At 47.4% G+C, this 23,589-nt stretch overlaps 2 protein-coding genes across 2 annotated transcripts; both read left to right on the forward strand.

Moving 5' to 3' along the window:
- The first annotated feature begins 1,259 nt into the window (after positions 1-1,259).
- On the forward strand, positions 1,260-12,989 carry LOC119383007 (acid ceramidase). The gene is made up of 13 exons (XM_037650964.2): positions 1,260-1,434; positions 5,734-5,771; positions 6,522-6,606; positions 7,907-7,990; positions 8,067-8,145; positions 8,253-8,327; positions 9,219-9,264; positions 9,363-9,507; positions 10,416-10,470; positions 10,887-11,053; positions 11,705-11,878; positions 12,745-12,801; positions 12,892-12,989. Exons 1-13 carry the CDS (start codon positions 1,375-1,377, stop codon positions 12,979-12,981), a joined length of 1,155 nt encoding a protein of 384 aa, XP_037506892.1. The 5' UTR covers positions 1,260-1,374; the 3' UTR covers positions 12,982-12,989.
- Positions 12,990-21,296: 8,307 nt separating this feature from the next.
- On the forward strand, positions 21,297-23,272 carry LOC119383009 (copper transport protein ATOX1). The gene is made up of 4 exons (XM_037650967.2): positions 21,297-21,315; positions 22,106-22,151; positions 22,693-22,768; positions 22,897-23,272. Exons 2-4 carry the CDS (start codon positions 22,140-22,142, stop codon positions 23,031-23,033), a joined length of 225 nt encoding a protein of 74 aa, XP_037506895.1. The 5' UTR covers positions 21,297-21,315; positions 22,106-22,139; the 3' UTR covers positions 23,034-23,272.
- Positions 23,273-23,589: the final 317 nt, after the last annotated feature.

Here is a 23,589-nt window from a genome sequence, read left to right on the forward strand (position 1 = left end):
CGTAAACGCGGCACTGCGTCACCGAGCGGTAGAGCCCCATGTTCGTCGCCTTCAGAGGCAGCCACTCTATTACAATGGTTTCAATTGAGTAGAAAATCAGAGAAAACTTCCGAATTTGAACAGACAGCAGCGCATGTGGGACTTGAAACTCGTTTTCAAAGCACGCGGCAGTGCGCCACAAGCAGCCGACGCGGCCGCTGAGACCACGTGATCCTGCCAAGCACGTCACGCCGACGGTGGCGCCGGCGTTTCCAGTGGTGGGCCTCGAGGCCAATACTGTACTATACTATGCTTTGCTCGCCCTCACTTCCATTTCCCGCCACCTTGCTATCTATACAAGGCTATGAATAAATGAAAAGAGAATTTTGAAGGCTCGTTTCTTTGCTTGACACAACGTTAATGAAAACCAACAGATAATGAAGCCAGGGGAAGTACAGGGGACGTTAAAGTGTATTGTAATTGGGATATAGATATGAAGTTGAAGTGGACGAAAACCCGCCGCCGGCAGAGACTGAACCCGCAACCCTTTGCTATGGTATGCCACCCATCTCCTCACCTTGACTTCCCTTTCCCACCCGTTCCAGCTACGCGAAGATATGGAAGGCGCAGCGTTACGAAGCTAGGACCAAGTGGTCGCTAGGCAACACGCAGTAACGTCAAAGCTAGGCGAGCTTTTTCGCGTTACACCGCAGCGCCGAACCTCCAGCTTAGCTCCGCCGTTAAAAGGCAGAAGTTGAGGGGAAGGTTGAAGCTTGAATAGATGAAAAATTCGTGAACACCGCGGGAAGAAAGCACTTCGCCTTGAAGAAGAAAACGCTTGTCGAAATGTTGGCTCCAGCGACACCGTCACCCTGTGTTCTCTAACTAATGTTTCGTATCTACACTCGAAAGTGAAACGTGAGGCTAAATAGTGCTTATATAGGCGCAAACATTTGAAACAGCTACTTATTACAAAACGCCTTGTTAACATCTCAATGCACATTGAAGCCCGCAGCAAAATAAAAATTGCCTAAAATATGCTCTTGTGTGAACGCCCTAAGCCTCGCCATGAAAAAAAAAAAAAAAAAACGCTCTCTAACGATGACTGCTCACTGGATGAGGCAACGTGCGAAAAAGTCTTGTACAGCCTCGATACGCGGGCACTGTCTTATTCACGTGGGCAGTGACGCGCCGGTGTTTTGCTTCGCTGACAGTCAACGGTAAACGGCGCGGTATGCGGTTTCATCAGTAGCGTGATAGCCCGCATCGAGTGGGCAAGGTCGATCCTTGGAGTGGGCGCGTGTGTACGCCTTATCAAAACGGTAGCGCTGATTAAGAGGCCTTGGACCGCAACAAGTGCGGTCTCGCTCGCCGAGTGGTTCAGTGTTGACAGCGATGGCGCCCCTCCATCTAGCCTTTCTTGTGGTTCTCGGCCTGGCCAGCGCCAGCAACGAGGTAAGGCTTCGAACGCTCTGGTCTTCTCCATGCGCATTGCGCAGGTTCGCGGGTTTTCTGAAGAAATGCGAGGCACGCGGCTCGTGCGGGGTCGTTCATCTGAAGCATGAAATGGCCTCGGTTAAAACGTGACAAATGTATTGCGCTATCCTGAAAAGATGTCCGGTTCAATAATTCAGCTATATAGCACATAAGTCAGCTCGAAGTCGATGAATATCCAGCTGGAATGTAGCCGAATTCCATCCGGGAACTAACAAAGTTCCAGCTGGGTATTCATCCACTTCGAGCTAAATTATCGAACCGTAAGTATTTCCAGCTGTAAAGATTTCTGGTTAAGTAACCCAAATGCAAATGGAACCTTTTCGTGTGGAAAACCGCAAATAATAGCCAGGAATATGCATGTAAATAATTACGAGGTAAGGTTACGTCGGTGTTCATCAGCAGTCTTATGGTCCTTTGCTCGAATCGGGCCCAACAAACACCTGCTGTGAAGACGCACCGTAAGCTTCACGGAATTCGTTCTGGTGATATACCGCGCTCTGAAGTGCATTGTAAAGATGCGATAACGCACATACTGCAACAGAAAAGCCCCCATGGGTAAAACAGCGCAAAGGAAACGCGGACAACTAGACACGGGATAGCATTAGTCCTGCCTGCTTGTCCATGTTTCCTTCGCGCGCTGTTTTATCCATGGGTACCCCAACTGGCTCGCATTCAGACGTTATGAAGAAATTTCAGACGAGTTCACAGCCTCCGGTGTTGTAAAAACAAAGCGACTGCTTTACGGAACTTTAACGCATGCATGTTACAAGAGTACCTAACATAGTGGGTCGAGTCTCGCTTTGGACGACTTTTAAAACTATACCATGAGTTTCGAGATAAGGGCTGTCAAACTTGCGGAAATATGCGCTGTTTCCATTTATTTATTTGTCGAAACATTTTTCTGGAACTGGGGCACCAGTTTTATTTTGTCGCAGCTAGAGCTCGGGGAACGAATGACCCGAATCCGGTGTCATCTTCAGAATCCGTTCCAAGTTGACTCGAAATAAGTCACCAGCTGTGCAGTATGTGTTGTAATGTCATTAGATCAAAAGTTCATTTTAAAAATTTCAATAATTTGTCAGTATTCATTTAGATTTCTCGTGTAAATAATCTGCGCCCCTGAGAGCAACCTGTCCCAACAAGACGAGTGGTGCTACATTATGCCACGGACCATAGGCGTGCGCAGGGTTCCCCTTCACGGGGGTTGGGGGGGGGGGGGGGCGAAGGTTCATCGCAGCGCGCACCCTCCCTATTAAGTCAAAGTATGGGGCAGACTTTGCGCCCCCTCCCCCTCTTGGGTGACTAAGGGGGGCGGCAGCCCCTGCCCCCCCCCCCTTGCGCACGCCTATGCCACGGATAATTCTTTAAAAAAAACAAAAAGGATGTTAAGAATAAAATAAAACCTCTACACTCGAGTATTTGGGGAGTATTAGGGGCGAAGCACCATACGACCTCACAATGTCCGTCCGCCCGCCGTAGTCTACAGTCGAAGCGCAGGTGCAAAACATCTGTGCATAAACCGTCTACAGAGCGAGCATGGCGCGCATATGGTTTAAAAATAGACCGTACTCGGCGCGGCGCCGCTCGAAAGCTGCTCGAAAACAAGTGCATCGATTAACAGGTGACAACGTGCGCAAAACTGTCTACAGAGCGCGCGTAGCGCGACCTCGTCTTTGCCGACTTCAGGCTTGATCCGATCGAAGAACCACTGGCTCTACATTTCACGGACCACAAAGCAGTAATAATGAAGGCAAAACGGAATCCACAACTGAACACGACCTACGAGTTATGACCAACAAAATATTGTATATAACCACCCACGCATTGTCACTCATTTACATGCGCGAGTGGGCAGGCAATGTTACGGGAGATTCACGTTACCGAACGATCCCCAGTGCTTCGCCCACTCATCATCATTCACTTAATTCGTAGATATGCGTGGATTTTTTTTTAGTATATCTGCCACGCAAATATGACCCCCACCTTGCTTTCCTGGCGTTATCACCGCGGTCCCGGCACTTTGTAGTCACGAACGGCGAGCGCGCTATCAGCGTGACATAGCATTCCTGATAGGCAGGGGCGTAGCCAAGGGGAGGGGGGGGGGGGGGGTTGGGGGGTTCAAACCCCCCCGAAATTTTTCAATTTTGCATGTGTATATATACACGCACACATACAAACGCACGCACGAACATATATAAAGTATGGTTGAACCCCCCCCCCCCCCCCCCCCCGAAAAAAATTTCTGGCTACGCCCCTGCTGATAGGAAAGTGGCGACAGCCGAGTTTTCAGGAATGGAAACGCGAGCAAGCCAGATGACGATTATAGTTAGTGTGGCAGAAATACTCGATTTCTCTCTTAGAGTGTACATGAAAAGCTGACGGCAGCTAAGATGTGATGCTGCTAAACTCGAGGATGCGGGTTCGATTCCCTGCCACGTACGGCTGCGACATTTTGCTGGAGGCGAAATGCAAGAAGACCCGGGTACTTAGATTCGAGTGCACGTTGAAGAACCCCAGGTGGTCAGTATAAATCCGGAGCACGGTGTCCGTGATCCGAAGTTACGGCGTGCCCCATAATCATATCGTGGTTTTGGCCCGTAAAACCTCAGAACTTAATATTAATTATTGTAAAAAGCTGACACTTTCCTTATAACAACTGTAACGTGTTATGCCTGCGACGCGAGGTAAGACATCGAAAGGGAAGCAGTGTCATAAGATCTCGAGGTCATGCCGATAGATAATTTCGGAGCGCTGACGGACGATACGTGATAACACGTTGTTCCGCGTTGAATGCCGCACAGCATTGAGTGCGAGGGCGTGAATATATGTTCGGTTGCAGATAACAGCGTTAACATTCCGCTGCGTATGCATGTTGCAGAAATCCACGCTCGAATGATCACTTCGCCGTGCTTGCCCCTTGAAAACAGGCGTGAACCACATCGCTATAAAAGCTCAATGCGAACCCACACGCAAGCGCGCTTACTCGGAGACTCGCTTATCTAGGCGAAGCTCTCACCTACGTCACCAAGCTTACAATTCGCACAGCGCACGCAGCGATACATTTAACGCCGGTTTTCTTGGAGTTAGTGGAATCGCACACGATAAAACAAGAGACATCCGCGTAGCAACCTCGGACGAAAAACGTTGTCTGCATGGGAGCAACCACAAATATGGCACCGACACCGATCGGCACCGCAGCGCCGCATCGCGGTCGAGTTCCAGGCCATACACGCTATGGAAGCGTTTTGCTGCGAGGGATTAAGATGTATTCAATGCTATGGCTACAGATTACATACTGAGAAATTCAAACTTATTGTAGTGAATAACGGAAGGCTTATATTGCATGCTGATTTTCACTCACGATTGTATACGTAACGCCCGCGTATTTCCAGAATTTTACTGTGGGATAATAAACTTCAATGGAGATGTCTTAATATCGGGAGCAACAAGAGGTGCATGACGCAGTGTCTCATTAAAAAAATTACTTGCGAAGGAGAGTGCAACGGGAGCGAGCGCGCGCCGCATTATATACGAGCGCACAGCTGTGGCGGAGAGAGAGAAACAGGAGAGGAGAAACGAAGCGGAGGCCAGCGGAGGCGGCGCTCACGCGAGGAGAAGGGGTAGAGCTGGCGCATGCGCAGTATGGGTGCGGACGCCGCAGAACGGACACTGCCCCGAGCATAAGATGCTTTCGCATCTAAAACCTTTTAAGAATAAAAGCGTACAATCATTATGCTAATGCAGCAGTGGGCCGAACTTGAAGCCCCCTTTTTGTCATCCAGACCATCAACATATGCTTTAAAAAATGATCGCGAAGAGCAAAGCTTTCAATTTCGAAGTCATCCACTCTGGCGTTGACCCGCCGTGCCTTAGCAGCTGAGATACAGTGCCAGGCCACGGCGGCCTGGCACTACGACGAAATGCAAGACCGCCATGTACCAACTGTATTAACATACGCGTCAAAAAGAACATCAGACGATGAAAGTTAATCCGTAGTTCTCCGCACGGCATGATTCATAATCACTCCGTGGTTTTCACACAATACCTCGGATTTTTTTTGGCTGCCGAATTTTACATATCCTGCCGTCATATTTCGACGTATTGCATAATATAACACTCTACAGTGCTGCCACGTTATAGCACTGACAGTAAATCATGACGGAATACGGCAGAAATCGATTACCAAACGTACGCAATTCCTATATGTAGTTAGTGTGCTGCCACTGATTTTGTTTTGTTTTACTTTGTTTTTTGCAGCACGTCAAGTGCGAACGTGGTTTGGTTCCACTTAATAGGTAGGTGATCAAAGTTCCTTGAGTGTGGAGAAGTTATGCATGTTTCTTGCCTATTTCAAAGCAGCTCCAGAGCCATCGTACTATTAAAAAAAAAGTTGTAACACCGGTGAATAACGTGTTGGCATTAGGTGGCATGTATACGCATATTTGCATATTCTACTGCGCTCCCGTTTTGCAAGTGCGTGTGAGTCAGCTGCCGCAGACGACCGCATATAGCATCCGTAAATTTTATCCTTGGCGTATTGCCGACTGGAAAAGTACATGTCTGGTCGTACGGCACAACCACTACATGCATTCCTATTTCTCTGATATATATATATATATATATATATATATATATATATATATATATATATATATATATATATATATATATATATATATATATATATATATATATATATATATATATAGTCAAGTAGATCCTTTCGACGTTGTGACTTCTCACGGAGGATCTACTTGCAACGCTACGGCCACTCCACCACCATGCCTGCCTATATATATATATATATATGAACGAACAGCGCCTTGCCTGTCGTCCTCCCTCCGTCCCGTCTCAAGCTCTTACGACAAAATTTCGGCCTACTTACGTCAGTTTGATAGATGTCCTGTTTTTTGTTGTTCCTTTAAAGATTCTTTATCGCCTTTTCGGGGTAAAAAAGAAAAGGAAAACACGAAGCTACAGTTAACATTCAAGCAGCATACACCACGTGCACCGGAAGTTCAGGCCATTTTATCTGTTCACTGCAGCTCCGTCGTGCCTTCCTTCGTCATAAACCTGGATTTGCCGCCAAGCGAAAGATGGACCGAAGTCGCAAAAGCCAAGAAAGCCGAGGTAATCGTTTCGAAAAGCATTGCCATGTTCGAGTAGTCGTATCAGAGCGCTTCGGGGGTGGTCCAACGGTCGTTCGACTAATTCGGAGGCGAAAATGTTCGAGGCCCGTTTACTTAAATTTAGGTGCATGTTAAAGAACCCCAGGTGGTCGAAATTTCCGGAGCCCTCCACTATACGGCGTCCCTCATAATCATATCGCGGTTTTGGTACATTAAACCCCACATGCTATATTATTATTATTATTATTATTATTATTATTATTATTATTATTATTATTATTATTATTATTATTATTATTATTATTAGTCTAATTCGAGCACGTACAAAGGGGTCTTCTTTAGTACTAACGAAGGACCATTTGCCGCTTTGGTGCATTTCACCTTTAAAGTGCTTCTAAAACATTCTGCTGTGACCATGCGATTAAATGCATATTTGGTCTAAGTTTCGCGCAAGTATATGGCGTGAAACATGATAGTCACGACAGACTATACCCGAAGGTAGCCTCTAATAAGGCTTGGTGTATAGCCATTGCTGTCACACTCTTAAAAAAGGGAAAATAGACAACCACCCGTTTGTAGCACGAAACCACAAGGAAATCCATACGGATTTCTCAGAAATAAAGCCTCTTAGTTGCCGAAAAATTCGTCCTGGTCCGGGGATCGAACCCGGGACCAACGCCTATCCGGGGCGGTCGCTCTACCAATTGAGCTAACCAGGAAGCTAGCAATTGGCAGCGCGAGGGCGAATCCATCGACAACTCGAAGCAACTGGACACATATTGCAAATCAGTTCTGCGGAAACCCGCAAGGTGGCGGAAGGGTTAAGAAAGGGAAAATAGACAACCACCCGTTTGTAGCACGAAGCCACAAGGAAATCCATACGGATTTCTCAGAAATAAAGCCTCTTAGTTGCCGAAAAATTCGTCCTGGTCCGGGGATCGAACCCGGGACCAACGCCTATCCGGGGCGGTCGCTCTACCAATTGAGCTAACCAGGAAGCTAGCAATTGGCAGCGCGAGGGCGAATCCATCGACAACTCCAAATATGTGACACTCTTGTGTCACATATTTGGGGTTGCACGAATGGTGGAAAATATTAGTTTTCGATAAGCAAGATGTCACATGTACAATTCCCGATCTTGGCTGAATGGGAAAATACTTGTGTTAGTTTCAAAGAAAACACGAAATGGTCGAAAATATTTCGGAAACATGCTGCTATAGCAATTCTCACACTCACCAAGAAGTCGCCCGACGTGTAAAACTCGTAATTTATTTTTTAAATTACAATTTACGCAATTTCAGGTGTACAAAATGCACGAAGCGTTGAAGAATTTGACCGAGGACATTCTGGGAGCAAGAGTTCTGAAGCTGATTGACTCAGCCATGGTATCGTAAAACTTTACCACATTCGGAGAACTCGAGAAAAGCACTTCAAATAAGCGTCTCTCTTTCTCCTATTCAGCCAAAGCTTCTCAACACTTTGCCCTGGGAATTCACCGAGGAGATGAAGTCCCTTTCGGAAATATCAGGTCTTCCCTTAGGTAAGATTAATTGACATATAGTCGGCCGTCATTGCTTGTTTTGATACTGATCATAGCGATCTTGAAAAATCCGATAAGTAATTTTTTTTTTTTTCATCTGTTCAAAGGCGAAGTTGTGCTGTACAACGTGTTCTACGAATTCTTCACTGTATGCACTTCTATTGTGGCTCAAGATCCAAACGGTAAGTTCAATTTATTTCTTTTGCGAACTATATACGTATCTCGAAGCTGCCATTACAAGCTTATACATATGACAGTAAACGCGAGAAGTGCTGCTTCTGTAGTTCAATATACTAACAAAAAGATTTATCAGAAAAATAATTTTTTGTTGCTAAAATACACCGAGCTGTATTGTTTTGATATTGAAAAACTATACTTTAATTCATAGATATAATTAATATTAAAAAAAGGATTTGTTGATTAGAATAACATACGTTTAAATGAGTAATTAACACTGCCAATGGACTGCAGAGAAATAGGACCTAAGAAAAAAATAACAAATGGCGACGCCACTGCGATTATCCGCTCCGCACCTTCGAAACTTCCACACTCGGGGACATAAAATTTCTGGCATGAATCGCTTGGCTTAGCTTGTATATGAAAGAAAAAGAAATTAACAAAGGAAAGAAAGGATTGGCATTGAACACACTTAAAAATAGCGAAAAATACCAAACTAGGCAGGCAGTTCGTGCAAACTTTGAACAAATTTGTGGGACATCGCAGCGACGTCAGCTGTGGTCTATAGTTACTAATTGGTTAAGGTGCGTTAGAGATGAAAAGATAGATTTTTCTTCATTTTTCAGCGCTTGACTAATTTGTAGTGAGTAGTACCTTTCCGACGAGTTGCATCTGGACTTGAAAAAAAGAAAATTCTAGACACCGATACGATATTGTGCGAGCGTTCTTGTTGTGTATCCCTGCCGACATAAGTGGTAACATGTGGTCCTGACTCTGTGTACATGCTCTGAGAGACCAGTCGTTCAAGTGATGAAGCAAACATTTTTTGACGTCTGTTTTTATTTCGAAAGCACTCTAGAAAGCGAATTTCTGTGACGTTTATTCCTCTTCCCTAGGTGAGATATACCACGCACGAAACATGGACTTCGGACTATTTCTTGGGCGAGTATACCTTATAATTATTCATGGACATTAAAAATGGTCGCTTCGAGTTCTCTCAGGTTCTCTCAGGTCTCAGGTTCTCCTCCTTGTTCTTGCAGATGGGACCCGCAAAACCACACGTGGGCAATGACCGAAGTATTGAGGCCGACGGTCATTAAGCTTGATTTCCAGAGGTCACAAAAGACGGTGTTCAAAGCCGTCACCTTCGCTGGATACTTGGGTATCTTGACCGGTGTGAAGCAGGTACACTCAGCTTGCACTTAACCTAGGGAATAATTTCAGTGTTACTTTTTAACACGAAGCAGTGCATGACTAGGCGAAACCGAAATTTGGTCGTCCTATGTGAGCAAAAACTTCTATTGCGCATGTGCCACAGAAATTCGGCAAACCCCACTACTCCCCAGCAGTGGCGTAGCCAGGGGGTGGCACACCGGGCCCGTGCCCCCTTCCTAAAATTTTTTTTTTCTGCCATGGGATTCGGAGCACAAAATGACATTCGACCACACTTTCCTGTGCGGACCCCACGTCGTATCAAGGGCGTGCCCCCCTTCTCCGAAACAAATTTCTGCCTACGCCACAGCTCACCACTGGTCTACTAAAAATGAAGTCGTCCGCCGGCAAAAATTTACGTCCCACAGAAATCTGGCAAATCCCATTACTCACGGCGGGTTCACTAAAAATGAAGGGTGAAAAACACCGTGAGGATTTCTGGCAGGCGCAACCAATCTTTGAGAAAGACCTTGATGAACCATCGGAATTAACCTAGTGGTAAACACAGGGGCCGCACGTTTCACTGCCCAAGCGTTCGATACAGCCCAAGCACTCCGTCAAGCACAAAATTACGCCCAACCATCTGTATAGAGTGGGAATTTTTTGTGCGCCATGATCCTATATATAGATCGTGGCCACGGCGGTCGCATTTCGATGGCAGCGAATTGCTGGAGGCCAGTGTGCATGCTTAGATTTAGGTGCGCATTAAAGAATCACAGGTTCTCTGTATTTCCGGAGTCCTCCACTACGGCTTGCCTGATAATCATGTCGTGGTTTTGGCTATACGTGTATACTGTGACTTGTTTGGCTTATGTCAGCAGCGCGGGAGTTCACGTCCTTAATGTATACCTCATATCTGTCCCTTTGTTGTACGTTTGCAGGGCGCGTTCTCGATGACAGTCAACGAACGTTTCAACCTGAATGGGGGATTTATTGGTGAGTTTTGCTAATTGAGGTTGTTGCCTATGCTCTGAGCGTTGTTGCTTCCTTGTGAACCTGCACGTGAAATTGAATACTGCGTGAACGAGGCGCAGATGCACGTCCCCCCCCTTTTTTTTCCAAGGAGAGGTTCGCCTTTGAGATGATTGCCAATAACAGCGATTGCACAGATGTTTGGGGTCGATAATAGCAGTAATAATAAATTTATGTCGAGGTAGCTTCTTCTACGAAGTAGTGTTCTGCGTGCCGGTGATTGTCAACTTGCCAGTGTGCAGCCGACAGGTAGTATTCATCTATATAGGCACAGTTGGACGGACTGGTTATCATACAGATGGTTTGTACGGAATAAGTAGGTCACGTGCAGCTGACGACCGTGGCGTAATGACGTACGAAAGCGCGCGCGGGCATTTCAGGACTGCTGGAATGGATCCTGGGTGATCACAGCCAGCATTGGGTAGGCTTCCTCACCAGACAGCTGATGCAGAACGAGACCAGCTACGAGGCGGCCAAGACGATGCTTTCCACAACCAAGCTGATTGCCCCTGTCTACTTCATCCTAGCAGGCACCCAACCAGGCCAGGTATCAGTGATTTATGATTGCCGTACTCCTCATTGGATAGGCTTGTTGGCAGATATTTAAAGCGTGAATTGCTGGGCCAGTTGGTTCATGTTTTAAGCGAAAAAAAAAAAAAACACCATGCGAAACTTAATAGACAGGACAAAATCAGCGACTGTTTGTGCGTGCCCTCTATTTTGTCCGGTGTCGATTTTCGCTGTTTTTTTTTTCTCGCTTCAAATTGGCAGATATTCAGGCGGTGCACGCGGCAGTGCCGTTTCCTTAGACGGCCCAAGGCATTCTCTGTGACGTCACGGAGGGTGACCGATGTTTATACTAAATATCATACCTTAGAAGACCCGGTATCGTTCTCGTTGTCTGGCGTCGACCTTTAGATTGAATTTAGGCAGTCGGCATACCCTTGCGTCACCACAAACCAAAGCAGGGGAACCGTTGTTATTCTTCTGAATGCTGTGCTCGGCGTTCCTACAAGGGCCTGTATTCACACGTAATCGTCGATTAAGGGGGTAACAGCGCGAACACACACCCACAAGAGAGACGACACGGACATAAGCGCTGTGGGTGTATGTGGGCGTGTGTTCGCGCTGTTACCCCCTTAATCTACCATGAACCAACTCGCCCAAGAAGAAGTATTAATGTAATTATTGTCGACAGGGCGCCATTATCACGCGGGATAGGAACAGCAACGAAGCGGACGTGTACACGCTGGCGGACGCAGCGGACAAGTGGTTCGTCCTGCAGACCAACTACGACCACTGGAAGACCCCGCCATCGTACGATGACCGGCGCGGTCCTGGAATGCACTGCATGAGGAACCTGACGCAACAGGTACAGTATAGGCGCGCGTATACATGCACGCGCTCGTGTCGGCTGGGGAGCATCCGGCAGGCAGGCTGACAGGGTGTGCTGAGAGAGTGGGCAGGAAAGCCGTTTATGGAGCAACGCGGTGGGGCAGCCAGGACAGCGGCTCTGGAAATCTACAGGATATCGTATGCGTGATACCCCTTGTACCAGCTAAAAAAAGAACAGATCGGCCTATGACTAAGCGACGATGTCATGTGATGACGTCATCGTGTGACGTCACGTTGTGTGACGATGACGTTATAAATTTTGGTTATCTGTGACGTCATTATGATGTCATCATCACATGATGACTTTTTGCATCACTCGTGTTGACGCCGATGGTCACTTTTCGTGTTTGATGAAGTATCTAAGGCTTTCGCCTTAAAATCGCAAGCACCTCCACCTCCGCTGGGCATGCAAGCGGTGATGGAGGTGCTTGCGATATTTTATGTAGAGATGGAATGGTGCATGTATAGTGTTTATTCTATATGAGTGAAACACAACCGTATGCATGCGTCGAACGAGACTCTGGTGCATATATATTGAATGACTGGTTCGGTAGCCGCCGCGGTGAAATTGGTTACGGTGCTTGGCTGCTGATCCGTAAGACGCGGATTCGATCCCAGCCGCGGCCGTCGCATTTCCATGGAGACGAATTACTAGGGACTCGTGCTCTGTGTGACCCCAGGTGGTCGAAGTTATCCGGAGCCCTCCACTTCGGCATCTATCCTTGTCTAGCTCTCATAACCAACAGACTTGGTTCTGATATCTAGTGATTTTGCGGGTATAGCATACCTACAGCAGATCTTGCATATGATAGCATTAGGAAGAATTCCTGTTCTTTTTCGCAGGGTCTTGGTTTCAGTGGCCTCTTCGACGTCTTGGGCACCAAACCCGTGATCAATATGGTAAGAATGCAGCTTTTACTCACGTCTTGTGTTAACGTCCCACTTCTGCGCTCCAATGGCTGATACTCGAAAATGCCGATTTCATTTCAGCTGACCGTGTACGCAGCGTTGATGCGTCCATCCACTGGCGAACTCGACGCGTACCTTCAGTCTTGCGAGCCCCCGTGTGCTCCGTGGTAACGATGCCGGATAACACGAAAAGGATGAGAATGTTCGTGAGCTGATGACGTCAGCGACAACTGTGATTGTTTCTGTAAATACTATTTTGTGTTGTAATTTCGGGAATATGAAGAATCATTGAAATAACGCAAGTGGTCTTTTTGACTCTGATCTCCTTACACACGCGCATATCAAGTAAATATCCGGTAAAAATTGAGTGAAGTCAGGAGAATAGATCCGTTTAGGAGGCGTTTAACATGGAGGATGGGAAAAATAGGAGAGAGCATACGGCAACACGATTGAGCACAAAATTGTAGTGGGTCATCATGTGAATGCCATGTGAGAGCTCACTGCAATATGGCAGGGCAGAGTTAGGCCGCGTTGCGACATATGGCAACGCGGCCTAACACATTCTCGGTCAATACGCTGTCCCTCGGAGTTCACTTCTTGGGCCGACACTGAATGTCTTCATGGAGAGTTTGCTTGCAAATGCTGGCTGCTAGCATATTTCTTCCTCTATGGGTGTTGTAGCGTTCACGGCTGCTGCGCTATTGAAAATCCAAACGTTAGGAGTCTGCGAATATTAGAAAATCTTGAATAAAGAATCGATTAGCGTCCTGTTCGATTCGGTACTCGAATTGAGTAGTGCATATTCGGGGTACCGAACATTTTTCGGGTACTTTTCGAATAATCAGCCCCGGCAGGAAATCCCCAAGGGAACAAAACATTGGAACAACGAGGATTTACTTATTCTTGTTTCAGTTATTGAATTGCCATGATGCAAGCAGCCCGAGCTTTTACGGGGCTATCGACGCTATATTGATCACCTGATGACTTTCTTGCTCAAAAATCCTTTGTCACTGAATCGAAAGTGCCCTAAGCCACTATCATCATCATGAGATTCATGATGTTGATCCATGGAACATTGATTTTTGTCTGTTTTATTTGTAAGGTGATAACGAAGTGACACCTCGAATACTATATAGTTGTCACTACTCTATTACAACCTTAAGTTGCAAGATATTTCGAAGGCTATGTGGTAGCTATGCTGTATACCACCTCTCACCAGTGCACATTGATTGATTGATTGAAATAACTTTACTGAGGTCCTGCGGGACCCGCCCTAGCGCGCAGTGGGCGACTCCCACGTCGGGACCGTCAGGCCAAGCCCCGATTCCTCCATGGCCAGGTGGGAGGCGGCCATCCGCAGCCCGCTCCTGGCCGACCAGCTTTGGGCTGTCCCCAGTGCACATGTTTCGAATAAAATTTTGCGGGATTCTAAGATTGCTCTAAAATGGTGGCCTTATTATTCGAAAACTATTCGAATAGTATTCAATTCCGTTCTGAAATTCACCATTCGGACACCCCTACCAAATATACTTAACAGCATAGCGAGGACAGTGGGCGGTAGTGGAACACATGATTTAATGGTGAACATTGTGCCTTTGCTGGACGTGCTTGGCGTTCTTTAGTGGAGCCAGCCCTCACGAAGCATTTTGTGTGGCAGAAAAGACTTGCAATCACGACAATATGCGTCTCGTGCTCAGCGAAGGCAGCCAGCCATTTACAAATAGTTCGTGCGAATGAAAATGTGAGTGGATTGTGCACATATGTTCCAACGTTTTCGTTTCCTTGCTGTACATTATTGAAAAAAAAAAGGGGGGGGGAGTTATGGCTTTCTAAAAAGACAGGGCGTGCAAACACGGACACAAGAAATAAGTCGGGACACCACAAAGCGCCGCCCCTGTGGTGTCACGACTTCTTTCTTCAGGGCGTGCAAACACGGACACAAGAAAGAAGTGACCCCACAGGGGCGGCGCTTTGTGGTGTCCTGACTTATTTCTTGTGTCCGTGTTCGCAGGCCCTTTCTTTTTATAATGAATACTTATCAACTAGCTCTGGCATTTTCGATGGAGGCGAAAATGTCTGAGGCCCGTGTACTTAGATTTAGGTGCACGTTAAAGAACCCCAGGTGGTCTAAATTTCCGGAGCCCTCCACTACGGCGTCCCTCATAATCATTGCCGAGTACTTGGCAAGCCTTCAGTCGTCAGGTCTTCAGCGACGCCAATCCCGCTCTCCGTCTCCTCGACGTTCTACATCCCCGGGTCAACACTGCACCTTCGCCGACGTTGTTGCGGGACGATCGCCTAGGTCCCCTAGCCCACGCCGGGGAAACTAGGAGCAGCGGCCTCCGGGGGTGGGACCGCTGCTGCACGATCGTTAAAACATCCTCCTCCGACTCGTCCGCCGACATCCGACGATACCTTCTCGCCGACACCCCCCATCGACGACAAACGCGTTTCTGCTGACATTTCCATTCTTGTCGACAACCATCCGGTAACTGCTCTGGTCGACACTGGCGCCGATTATTCTGTTATCAGCGCTGAACTCGTTGCTGAACTAAGGAAGGTTACGACTCCTTGGGGGCATGGACCAAACCTCCGGACAGCAGGAGGTCACCTCTTGACACCGATCGGGAGATGCACCGCCAGGCTGCAAATCCGTGAGTCGACATTCATCGCTTCTTTCATCGTGTTGCGCGAATGTTCCCGGAAAGTTATCCTTGGCATGGATTTTCTCCGCGAGCACGGAGCTGTTATTGATCTTCGAGACTTACTCATAACGTTTGCGGACGGCCATGTCCCGAAACCAAGGGATACCAATGTGCAGAGGACAGCGCTTCGCATTGTCGACGACGCCGTCACACTTCCGCCGCGAACCAGTATGTTCGTGACAGTACAGAGCGACACAGATCATGGCAGTAGCGGTATCGCCGAAGCAAACCTGTCGGTGCTCTTGGCTCGGCAAATCTGCGTTGCCCGCGGCATAATCCAAATCCAACGTGGGATGACTGAGCTCTTGCTTACGAATTTCAGCGGCGAATACCAACATTTGGCCAAGCGGACGGCCGTCGCTCACTTCGAAGCAATTGACGATGAAGCATGTTCAACGATTGCTCCGATTTCCGCAGCCGTCAAAGGTGACACCTCGGTGGCCAATACAGTCGATGTCAATCCGAAGCTGTCATGCGCGCAGAAGGAGCAAATCCGCTGTATGCTACACATGTTTAGTGACTGTTTCGCATCTACATCCAAAATAAAGCAAACCCCGACTGTGAAGCACCGCATTATAACGGACCCTGCTGAACGACCAGTACGCCAGCACGCCTACCGAGTGTCACAAAAGGAACAAGAGGTTATACGTTCTCAGGTGAAGCAGATGCTCGACGACGACGTAATCCAACCCTCGACCAGTCCATGGGCGTCCCCGGTCGTACTGGTAAAGAAAAAGGACGGCACTCTTCGATTTTGCGTCGATTACCGGAAGCTCAACAAAGTGACGAAGAAAGACGTTTACCCTCTTCCACGCATCGACGACTCACTGGATCGCCTTCGACATGCACGATATTTCTCCTCCATGGATTTACGAAGCGGCTACTGGCAGATCGAAGTCGATGAACGCGACCGCGAAAAGACAGCCTTCATAACTCCTGATGGTCTGTACGAATTTAAAGTGCTGCCATTCGGCCTGTGTTCTGCTCCCGCTACATTCCAAAGAATGATGGATACAGTATTGTCAGGTCTTAAGTGGGAATCATGCCTTGTTTACTTAGACGACGTCGTTATCTTTTCACAAACGTTTGAGCAGCACTTGCAGCGGCTCCGATCTGTCTTTGTCGCAATTCGTACGGCAGGCCTATCACTGAAACCAGAGAAATGCCATTTTGGTTACGACGAACTAAAGTTCCTCGGCCACCTTGTTAGTCACGATGGTATTCGGCCGGACCCAGAAAAGACATTGGCTGTCGCTGCATTCCCACCACCTGCCAACAAACGTGACGTGCGTCGATTTTTAGGCCTCTGCGCATACTACCGACGTTTTGTGCAAAATTTTTCAAACATAGCCGAACCTCTGACCCGTCTGACAAAAGAAGATGTTCCCTTTGTGTGGGGCCCTGAGCAAACACGCGCCTTCGCCGAACTTCAGCAGCGCCTTCAGACTCAGCCCTTACTCGGACACTTCGATGAAGATGCGGACACTGAACTGCACACAGATGCCAGTAACATCGGCCTTGGTGCAGTCCTCGTCCAGTGGCAAGACGGCGTTGAACGTGCTATTGCTTATGCTAGCAGGATTTTATCATCAGCGGAGGCGAATTACTCAACCACGGAAAAGGAATGTCTAGCTGTTGTCTGGGCAATAGCAAAGTTCCGACCGTACCTGTATGGCCGCCCGTTCAGAGTTGTTACAGATCACCATGCCCTCTGCTGGCTGGCCAATCTCAAAGACCCGTCAGGACGTCTGGCCAGGTGGAGCTTACGCCTTCAAGAATTCGACTTGACAATCGTTTACAAGTCTGGACGGAAGCACACCGACGCGGATTGCCTTTCACGCGCTCCCCTTACAACGACGTCAAGTGATGACGACATCGACGGTCGTTTTCTTTGCGCTATCAGTGCATCTGACTTGGCTCAACAGCAGAAGAACGATTCCGAGCTTCGACAACTAATCGAATATCTCGAAGGCCGCAGTCCGCACCCTCCACTAGCATTTGCGCGCTCGCAATCGTCGTTTTGTGTTCGCAGCAATATCCTTTATAAAAAGAACTTCAACCCTTACGCGACTCAACACCTGCTCGTCGTTCCATCAGCGCTACGAGCGGACGTCTTATCTGCTTGCCACGATGAGCCTTCGTCCGGCCACTTGGGATTCACGCGTACCTTGGCTCGGATTCGCCAACACTACTACTGGCCTAAGCTCACGCAGGACGTGAAGCATTATGTAAAAACGTGTCGCGAATGTCAGCGCCGTAAAGCACCACCTCTGCGCCCAGCCGGTTTTCTCAAGCCTGTTGCTCCTCCAACACAACCGTTCCATCAAATTGGCATGGACCTGCTTGGACCTTTCCCCAAGTCTCACGAGGGAAACCGCTGGATTGTAGTCGCCACTGATTACATGACGCGATACTGCGAAACTAAAGCATTACAACGAGGCACTGCCAGTGAGATTGCTCACTTCTTCATGAAGAACATCGTTCTCCGCCATGGAGCACCAGCAGTAGTAATAACCGATCGTGGAACAGCTTTCACCGCACAGATGATGCAAGACGTCCTGCAGCTTAGTGGAACAACTCATCGGAAAACTACCGCATACCACCCACAAAGCAACGGCCTTACAGAGAGACTCAACAAAACGATCGCGGACATGCTATCCATGTACGTTGACCGAGACCACAAAAACTGGGATGATGTCCTGCCCTACATCACGTTTGCTTACAACACCGCTGTTCAAGAAACTACTGGGTTCACACCATTCCGGTTGCTTCACGGCAGGGAGGCCACAACAATGCTCGATGCCATGCTCCTACCCGACAGGTACGACATTAGTGTCGATACGAACGAATTCATCCGACTCGCGGACGCAGCTCGCAAGCTCGCATTTGAGCGGATCAATAACCAGCAACGCATCGACTCCCAGCGGTACAATGCTCGTCATCGCGAAGTTATTTACCAACCGGGTGACCAAGTATGGCTGTGGATCCCCATTCGCCAACGGGGCCGGTCGGAAAAGTTATTGCACCGCTACTTTGGCCCCTATAGAGTTCTCCGTCGCATCAGCGAAGTGAACTACGAAGTTGTTCTTGAAGAGACAGCTCATCGATCCCGTCGTTCCAAGCAGACAGACATCGTCCATGTTTCAAGGATGAAACCATTTTATCAACGTTGACTATTCGTCAAATTCTCTTGTGTAACCTTGTGAGCACTTCGCTACCGTTACGTCGTGTGTCCTGGTGATTGTGTGTGTGTGTGTGTGTTTTTTGTTTCTCGTAATCTTGATGTGGCATCGGGTCGATGCTCTCCGAAAGGGGGGGGGCAATGCCACGAGTAAAGATCGCCTAGCACTGTTCTTGGCAGGCTTGTATGTGCCGCTGTCGAAAAGAGGATGAGGACGAGCTCGTGAAAAAGACGATGAGGTCGTTGTGCCAGTGATCGGACCAGCCTGACGTCCTGCTGTACTGCTAGTTACAGGTTCCCGTTACAGTATCACGTGACATTATCGTGGTTTTGGGACGTTAAAACCCCACATATATAAATTATCAACTAGCTCAGCTCTCTGTTATTCTAAGTTCGAATTACGACGTGTTACAGAGGGCGTGTGACACGTACGATATTATTGTACGTGTACTCTTCCCCCCCCCCCCCCTTTTTTTTAAAGAACACTCCTCAGGTGTTATCAACCGTACGTACGTACACATGCATCCCACTGTTTCCGGCCGTCAAATGTATCTAAAGGGACACTAAAGAGAAACCGGAAGTTGATCTTCGATGGTAGATTATCTTATTACGATTATAACGGTACCATTGTTACGGCGAGCAGAGCTTTCGTAAGCGAGAAAATAGCGAAAAACAAAATGTGGGTGGCGACGCCACCTTGAAGTTTCCGCACTATTTGCCGTGACGTCACATGTTTTGAAGGCGCCTACTAGGGACTACGTAGTTCGTATTCGGTAAAAATGAAGTACATTGTCCTCTGAGGGGGCCATAGACTTAACATACAAAGTTTGGCGTAATTTGTCGAGCCAATGGCGCCAAAATACGATAAATACACTTTGAAATCAATGACGTCACTGCGGGGAGATTTCGGCGCGAAATTTAAAAATGAGACTTTGAACTTGATTTTCTCCTCTATTAAATAAACTTATGATGGCGAAATTAACGGCATTAGAGTTCCCAGAGCACAATTTATCGATCTAAACCGATTCATTGTTTCTCTTTAGTGTCCCTTTAAGAGGGACGCAAATGAAAGGGCCAAACTTTTGGCACAGTAACAGCTTTACTACCAGGGGCGGCGCCAGCGGGGGGTGCGGGGGAGCAGTTGCCCCCTTAATATTTCCGCCTTCTGCCCCCTCCCCACCCCCCTTTTGCCCCCACAAGAGCAAACATATTCAAAGCACAACGCAAAAGTTCCCAGCCTCCTTGCCCCCACTGAAGAACTCACTTGTCGTGCCCCCCCCCCCCCCCTCCCATTAAAAACATCCTGGCGCTGTCCCTGTTTATTACATGCGTTAGCTGTCTCTAATATAGTGCATAAGTTCATTTGAATGGTACATTTGAATTCGAACTTTTTATTCACTTTCGAGACGACTAATGCAACGTTGCGATTAGGCTACAGAACAATATCGCCAGGTCACCATCATACCCTTGATTTCGCACTTTTTATTCACATTCGAGACGACTAATGATCCGTTGCGATTATGCTAAAGAACAGTCGCTATCACGGGGGAACTCCACAGCACCACCAAGCACCAATGTAATGATTTTCCGTTTCTTTCTTTTTTTTTTTTAGCTTGTCGTTTTTCTATGTTTGTTGCTCTTCTATTATAAACACCATTTCAGTCAGCTAAAGAACTTCAGGTGGTCAAAATTGACATGGAGTCCCGATTGCTACGCCGGTATGGTAATCATACAGTGGTTTTGGCAGGTAAAAAAAAAGAACTTAGAAATTATAATCTAATTCAGCTGTTATAATTGCAATTGGATATCACTGAAGTTTCGTTTCGGTGCATATTAAAAAGAAAAAGGATCGGGCGTGTGTATGAACTTCTGGTGACTGCATCTTTTCCGGCCCGTCCTGTCTTTTAATATCTTAATTGTTAAAGATAATCTGCGCATGGCAAATCTGCAGTGGCGTTGCCAGGAAAGTAGTTTGGGGGATTCAACAACCACCTCCGAAATTGTGAAATTTTGTATGTGTATACAAAGAAATGTATACGAACAACCACAAATACAAGCATGCATGGACGTAAATGAGGGGGGGGGGGGGGGAGTAGGACGCCCCCTCCCCCCCCCCCCCCCCCAAAAAAAAAGGTTTCTGGCTGCGCCCCTGCAAATCACCCCTCCCCCTTATCATCACATGTATTCATGCTCAAACGTGCATAAGTGCTCATAAAAGCAAGCATATTCGCTCACTGAATGTAAGGCGATTCGAATAAAGTAAAAGCGAAAAAAACTGAATCAAGAATTTCCGGGCGAGAAAAAAGAAGACATTGTTCGGTGCGAGTGAATGTGGTTATTGAGAAATGTGGGTCGTGCACTGCCCGGACTGTGTTTTGCATAGAAGGAATGCGCGCGCCGTCGTAACTTCCTCCTTATCCTCGGAGTGCGCGTGGTCGCCTGCACGCTCGCGTTGCGAAGGGTTGCGAAAGCGAGTCACATCGGGCTGAGTCAGAGGGGGCGCCGTGTTCGCCGCGTCCACTTTCCTCAGCTGTTTCATCTTTCGAGTCCACTACGCTAGCGCGTCATTCGAGCTCGGAGGGCGTCGAAGACCCATTCGCACTTGCCGAGATCCAGGAGGTAAGTTTTGCTCACTTTACCGATTTAGACTTTGTGTTTCAGTAATTAGTGCCTTTTAACGGTGAATCAGCTCATTTAAAAAAGTATAAGGTTCACTCAGGGAAGAAACAGCTGTTAATGTGCCACACAATGTCTTTGACATTTGACAGGAACGTGTGCATACCTCATGGGTACAGACATTGGTTGATGCATCATATGGGACCGTATAAACTTTCTATTTCTGGTAATATTGAAGTACAGCTTCAATGACTTTGTCGCTGTTCAGCTTAAGAATAGCCCACGCTGGGCACTTACAATTTATTGGATTTATGATCACCATGGGCAAATTTTTATCAGGTGTGGGGTTCAACTATATGTATTATGTTCGTACACGCGTTTGTATGTGCACGTGTATATATACACACGCAAAATTGAAAAAAATTAGTGATCTTTAACCCTCCCCTCCCTCCCCGGCTACGCCAGAAAATGTTCACCAACGAGAGGATCGAAGTTTTGCATTCACGTATTATCTGGTATTATTCTCACTCAAGCGGGAAAGTTTTACGAAGCACTCGTCACACCAAGATTGCTTGATGTTGTCATAAAGTGTTACGAAAGTCGTAGCGTTCATAGCGTAAATAAAAAATCCTTTGAGGCTCTGCTCTTTCTGCCATCATTCAAAAACAAAATTTCTACGAGCGTCTGCGTCGTTTAAAACGCCTGCGCGCTATATTTGACGTAGTTTCGATATTGTGCTAGCAACAATGAAAGTGCGATGTTTTTGTTTTGTTTCTTTGCACATCGAGCTTAGCCGGCCGGTTTGTCAGCTGCTTCGTCTACAGAAGATGGCTTCTCAGGTACGCATACTTGTGAAGAATAAGTGCAACATTTCGTACTTTCGCTGCGTGCAGATTGTGTTGTTTTAACGGCCATCAGTGGGATCGGCTGTGCCCGCTTCTTCACGCGCCTGCATGCATATTCCGCAACCGCCTGTTTCGAAATTCGAATGGCCTTTCGGAATTCGCGTCCGCTTAATGGTGCTGTGTATTTTATGTAGATATCGCCGCTTGCCTAGCGTTTGAACCCCGAGTCTAGATTTATTTACGCGTACAGTATTAGTGGCAGCTACTGGTGGGTATATATAGTCGACACGTCGTATTTTCTTCGGCGTTGACCGGTGGAATGCGCCGTGCGGAACTGTACACTCGCCAATATGTAGCTGCGGCCGCTGTCGCTACGGCCTTTTTTTTGTGCCTCTGTGTGCCTCTGTGTTCGAATATGCTATGCGCGTCGTATGCGAGTAATTGGCGCGCGGCGTTTCCTCGCCGAATTTCGAGATTTCCGGTGCGTTACGACACGTCGCAACCTCTCGGATTTCATTTTTCTTTTCTCGTGTAGGTGCACGAGTTTAAGGTGGAAATGACCTGCGAGGGTTGTTCTGGCGCTGTGCAGCGAGTTCTCGGCAAGCTGGAAGGTAAACACGTATGGTATTTCACCAATAACAAAAAAAAAAAAGGAAAAGAAAAAGCGGTAGAAGCTAGGTGTTTCACTGGCGTGCAAAACGGAAGTGACTGAACCTTGGTCTTGAATTGATATCCGCAGGACAAGGCGTAAACAAGGTTGACATCGATTTGAAGGAGCAGCGGGTGTACGTCGATTCGTCGCTGACTTCTGAAGAACTTCTCGGAGTTCTAAAGAAAGCTGGCAAGACATGCTCGTACGTAGGTGTGAAGAAGTAGGCGGCACCACGCTGGCACCGTCGAGGTGCGGCCAATGACCGACTGGTTGAACAGCCCAATTTGCATAACTGCCTGAACCTTTAACTGTGTGTTCGTGCTGCTCTCTCATGATATATTAAAGCTCGATCTTATTATTATCTTTCCGGTACTATAGATATTATGACTTCGGTGTACAGACTCGTGTTTGAACTGATTATTCTGTTGTATGTCGGTGTTATAATAAAAATAGTCCCGGTGTATTTGACTTGTTTGCCGGCATGTTGCTTTGCACTTTTGATGATCACGCGCTTCTATGCTCCTTTCATGCCGGCAGTACTAGCGTGGATATCTGTGCGAACGTTGGCGTTGCTACCGGCATTTTAGTTTATTTTAGTACATTAATCTGCTTGTGAACTTGGTTCATATTAGCTGTGAATATTTACTCTGCATGCAACCGAGTGTGTATGTATATATGTATATATTACCCTCGATTTCTACGTGTCTCAAAAGATGAAGTACCGCCAGCCTCTCGTTGCCTAGAGCAACAGGTGTTCTGACCTCAAAATGGTGAAACAGC

This window comes from Rhipicephalus sanguineus, chromosome 2 (assembly GCF_013339695.2).
Source record: "Rhipicephalus sanguineus isolate Rsan-2018 chromosome 2, BIME_Rsan_1.4, whole genome shotgun sequence".
In the NCBI taxonomy this organism is placed as follows: Eukaryota; Metazoa; Arthropoda; class Arachnida; order Ixodida; family Ixodidae; genus Rhipicephalus; species Rhipicephalus sanguineus.

What these genes read in the sequence shown, in the direction of transcription:
- LOC119383009 (XM_037650967.2), top strand. An exon ending in AGTTCTCGGCAAGCTGGAAG is followed by an intron (nt 22,769 to 22,896) that starts GTAAACACGTAT and finishes TGATATCCGCAG; the next exon opens with GACAAGGCGTAAACAAGGTT.
- LOC119383007 (XM_037650964.2), top strand. Translation starts at nt 1,375, where the DNA reads ATGGCGCCCCTCCATCTAGCCTTTCTTGTGGTTCTCGGCCTGGCCAGC. An exon ending in TGTGGCTCAAGATCCAAACG is followed by an intron (nt 8,328 to 9,218) that starts GTAAGTTCAATT and finishes CCTCTTCCCTAG; the next exon opens with GTGAGATATACCACGCACGA. An exon ending in CCAAACCCGTGATCAATATG is followed by an intron (nt 12,802 to 12,891) that starts GTAAGAATGCAG and finishes ATTTCATTTCAG; the next exon opens with CTGACCGTGTACGCAGCGTT.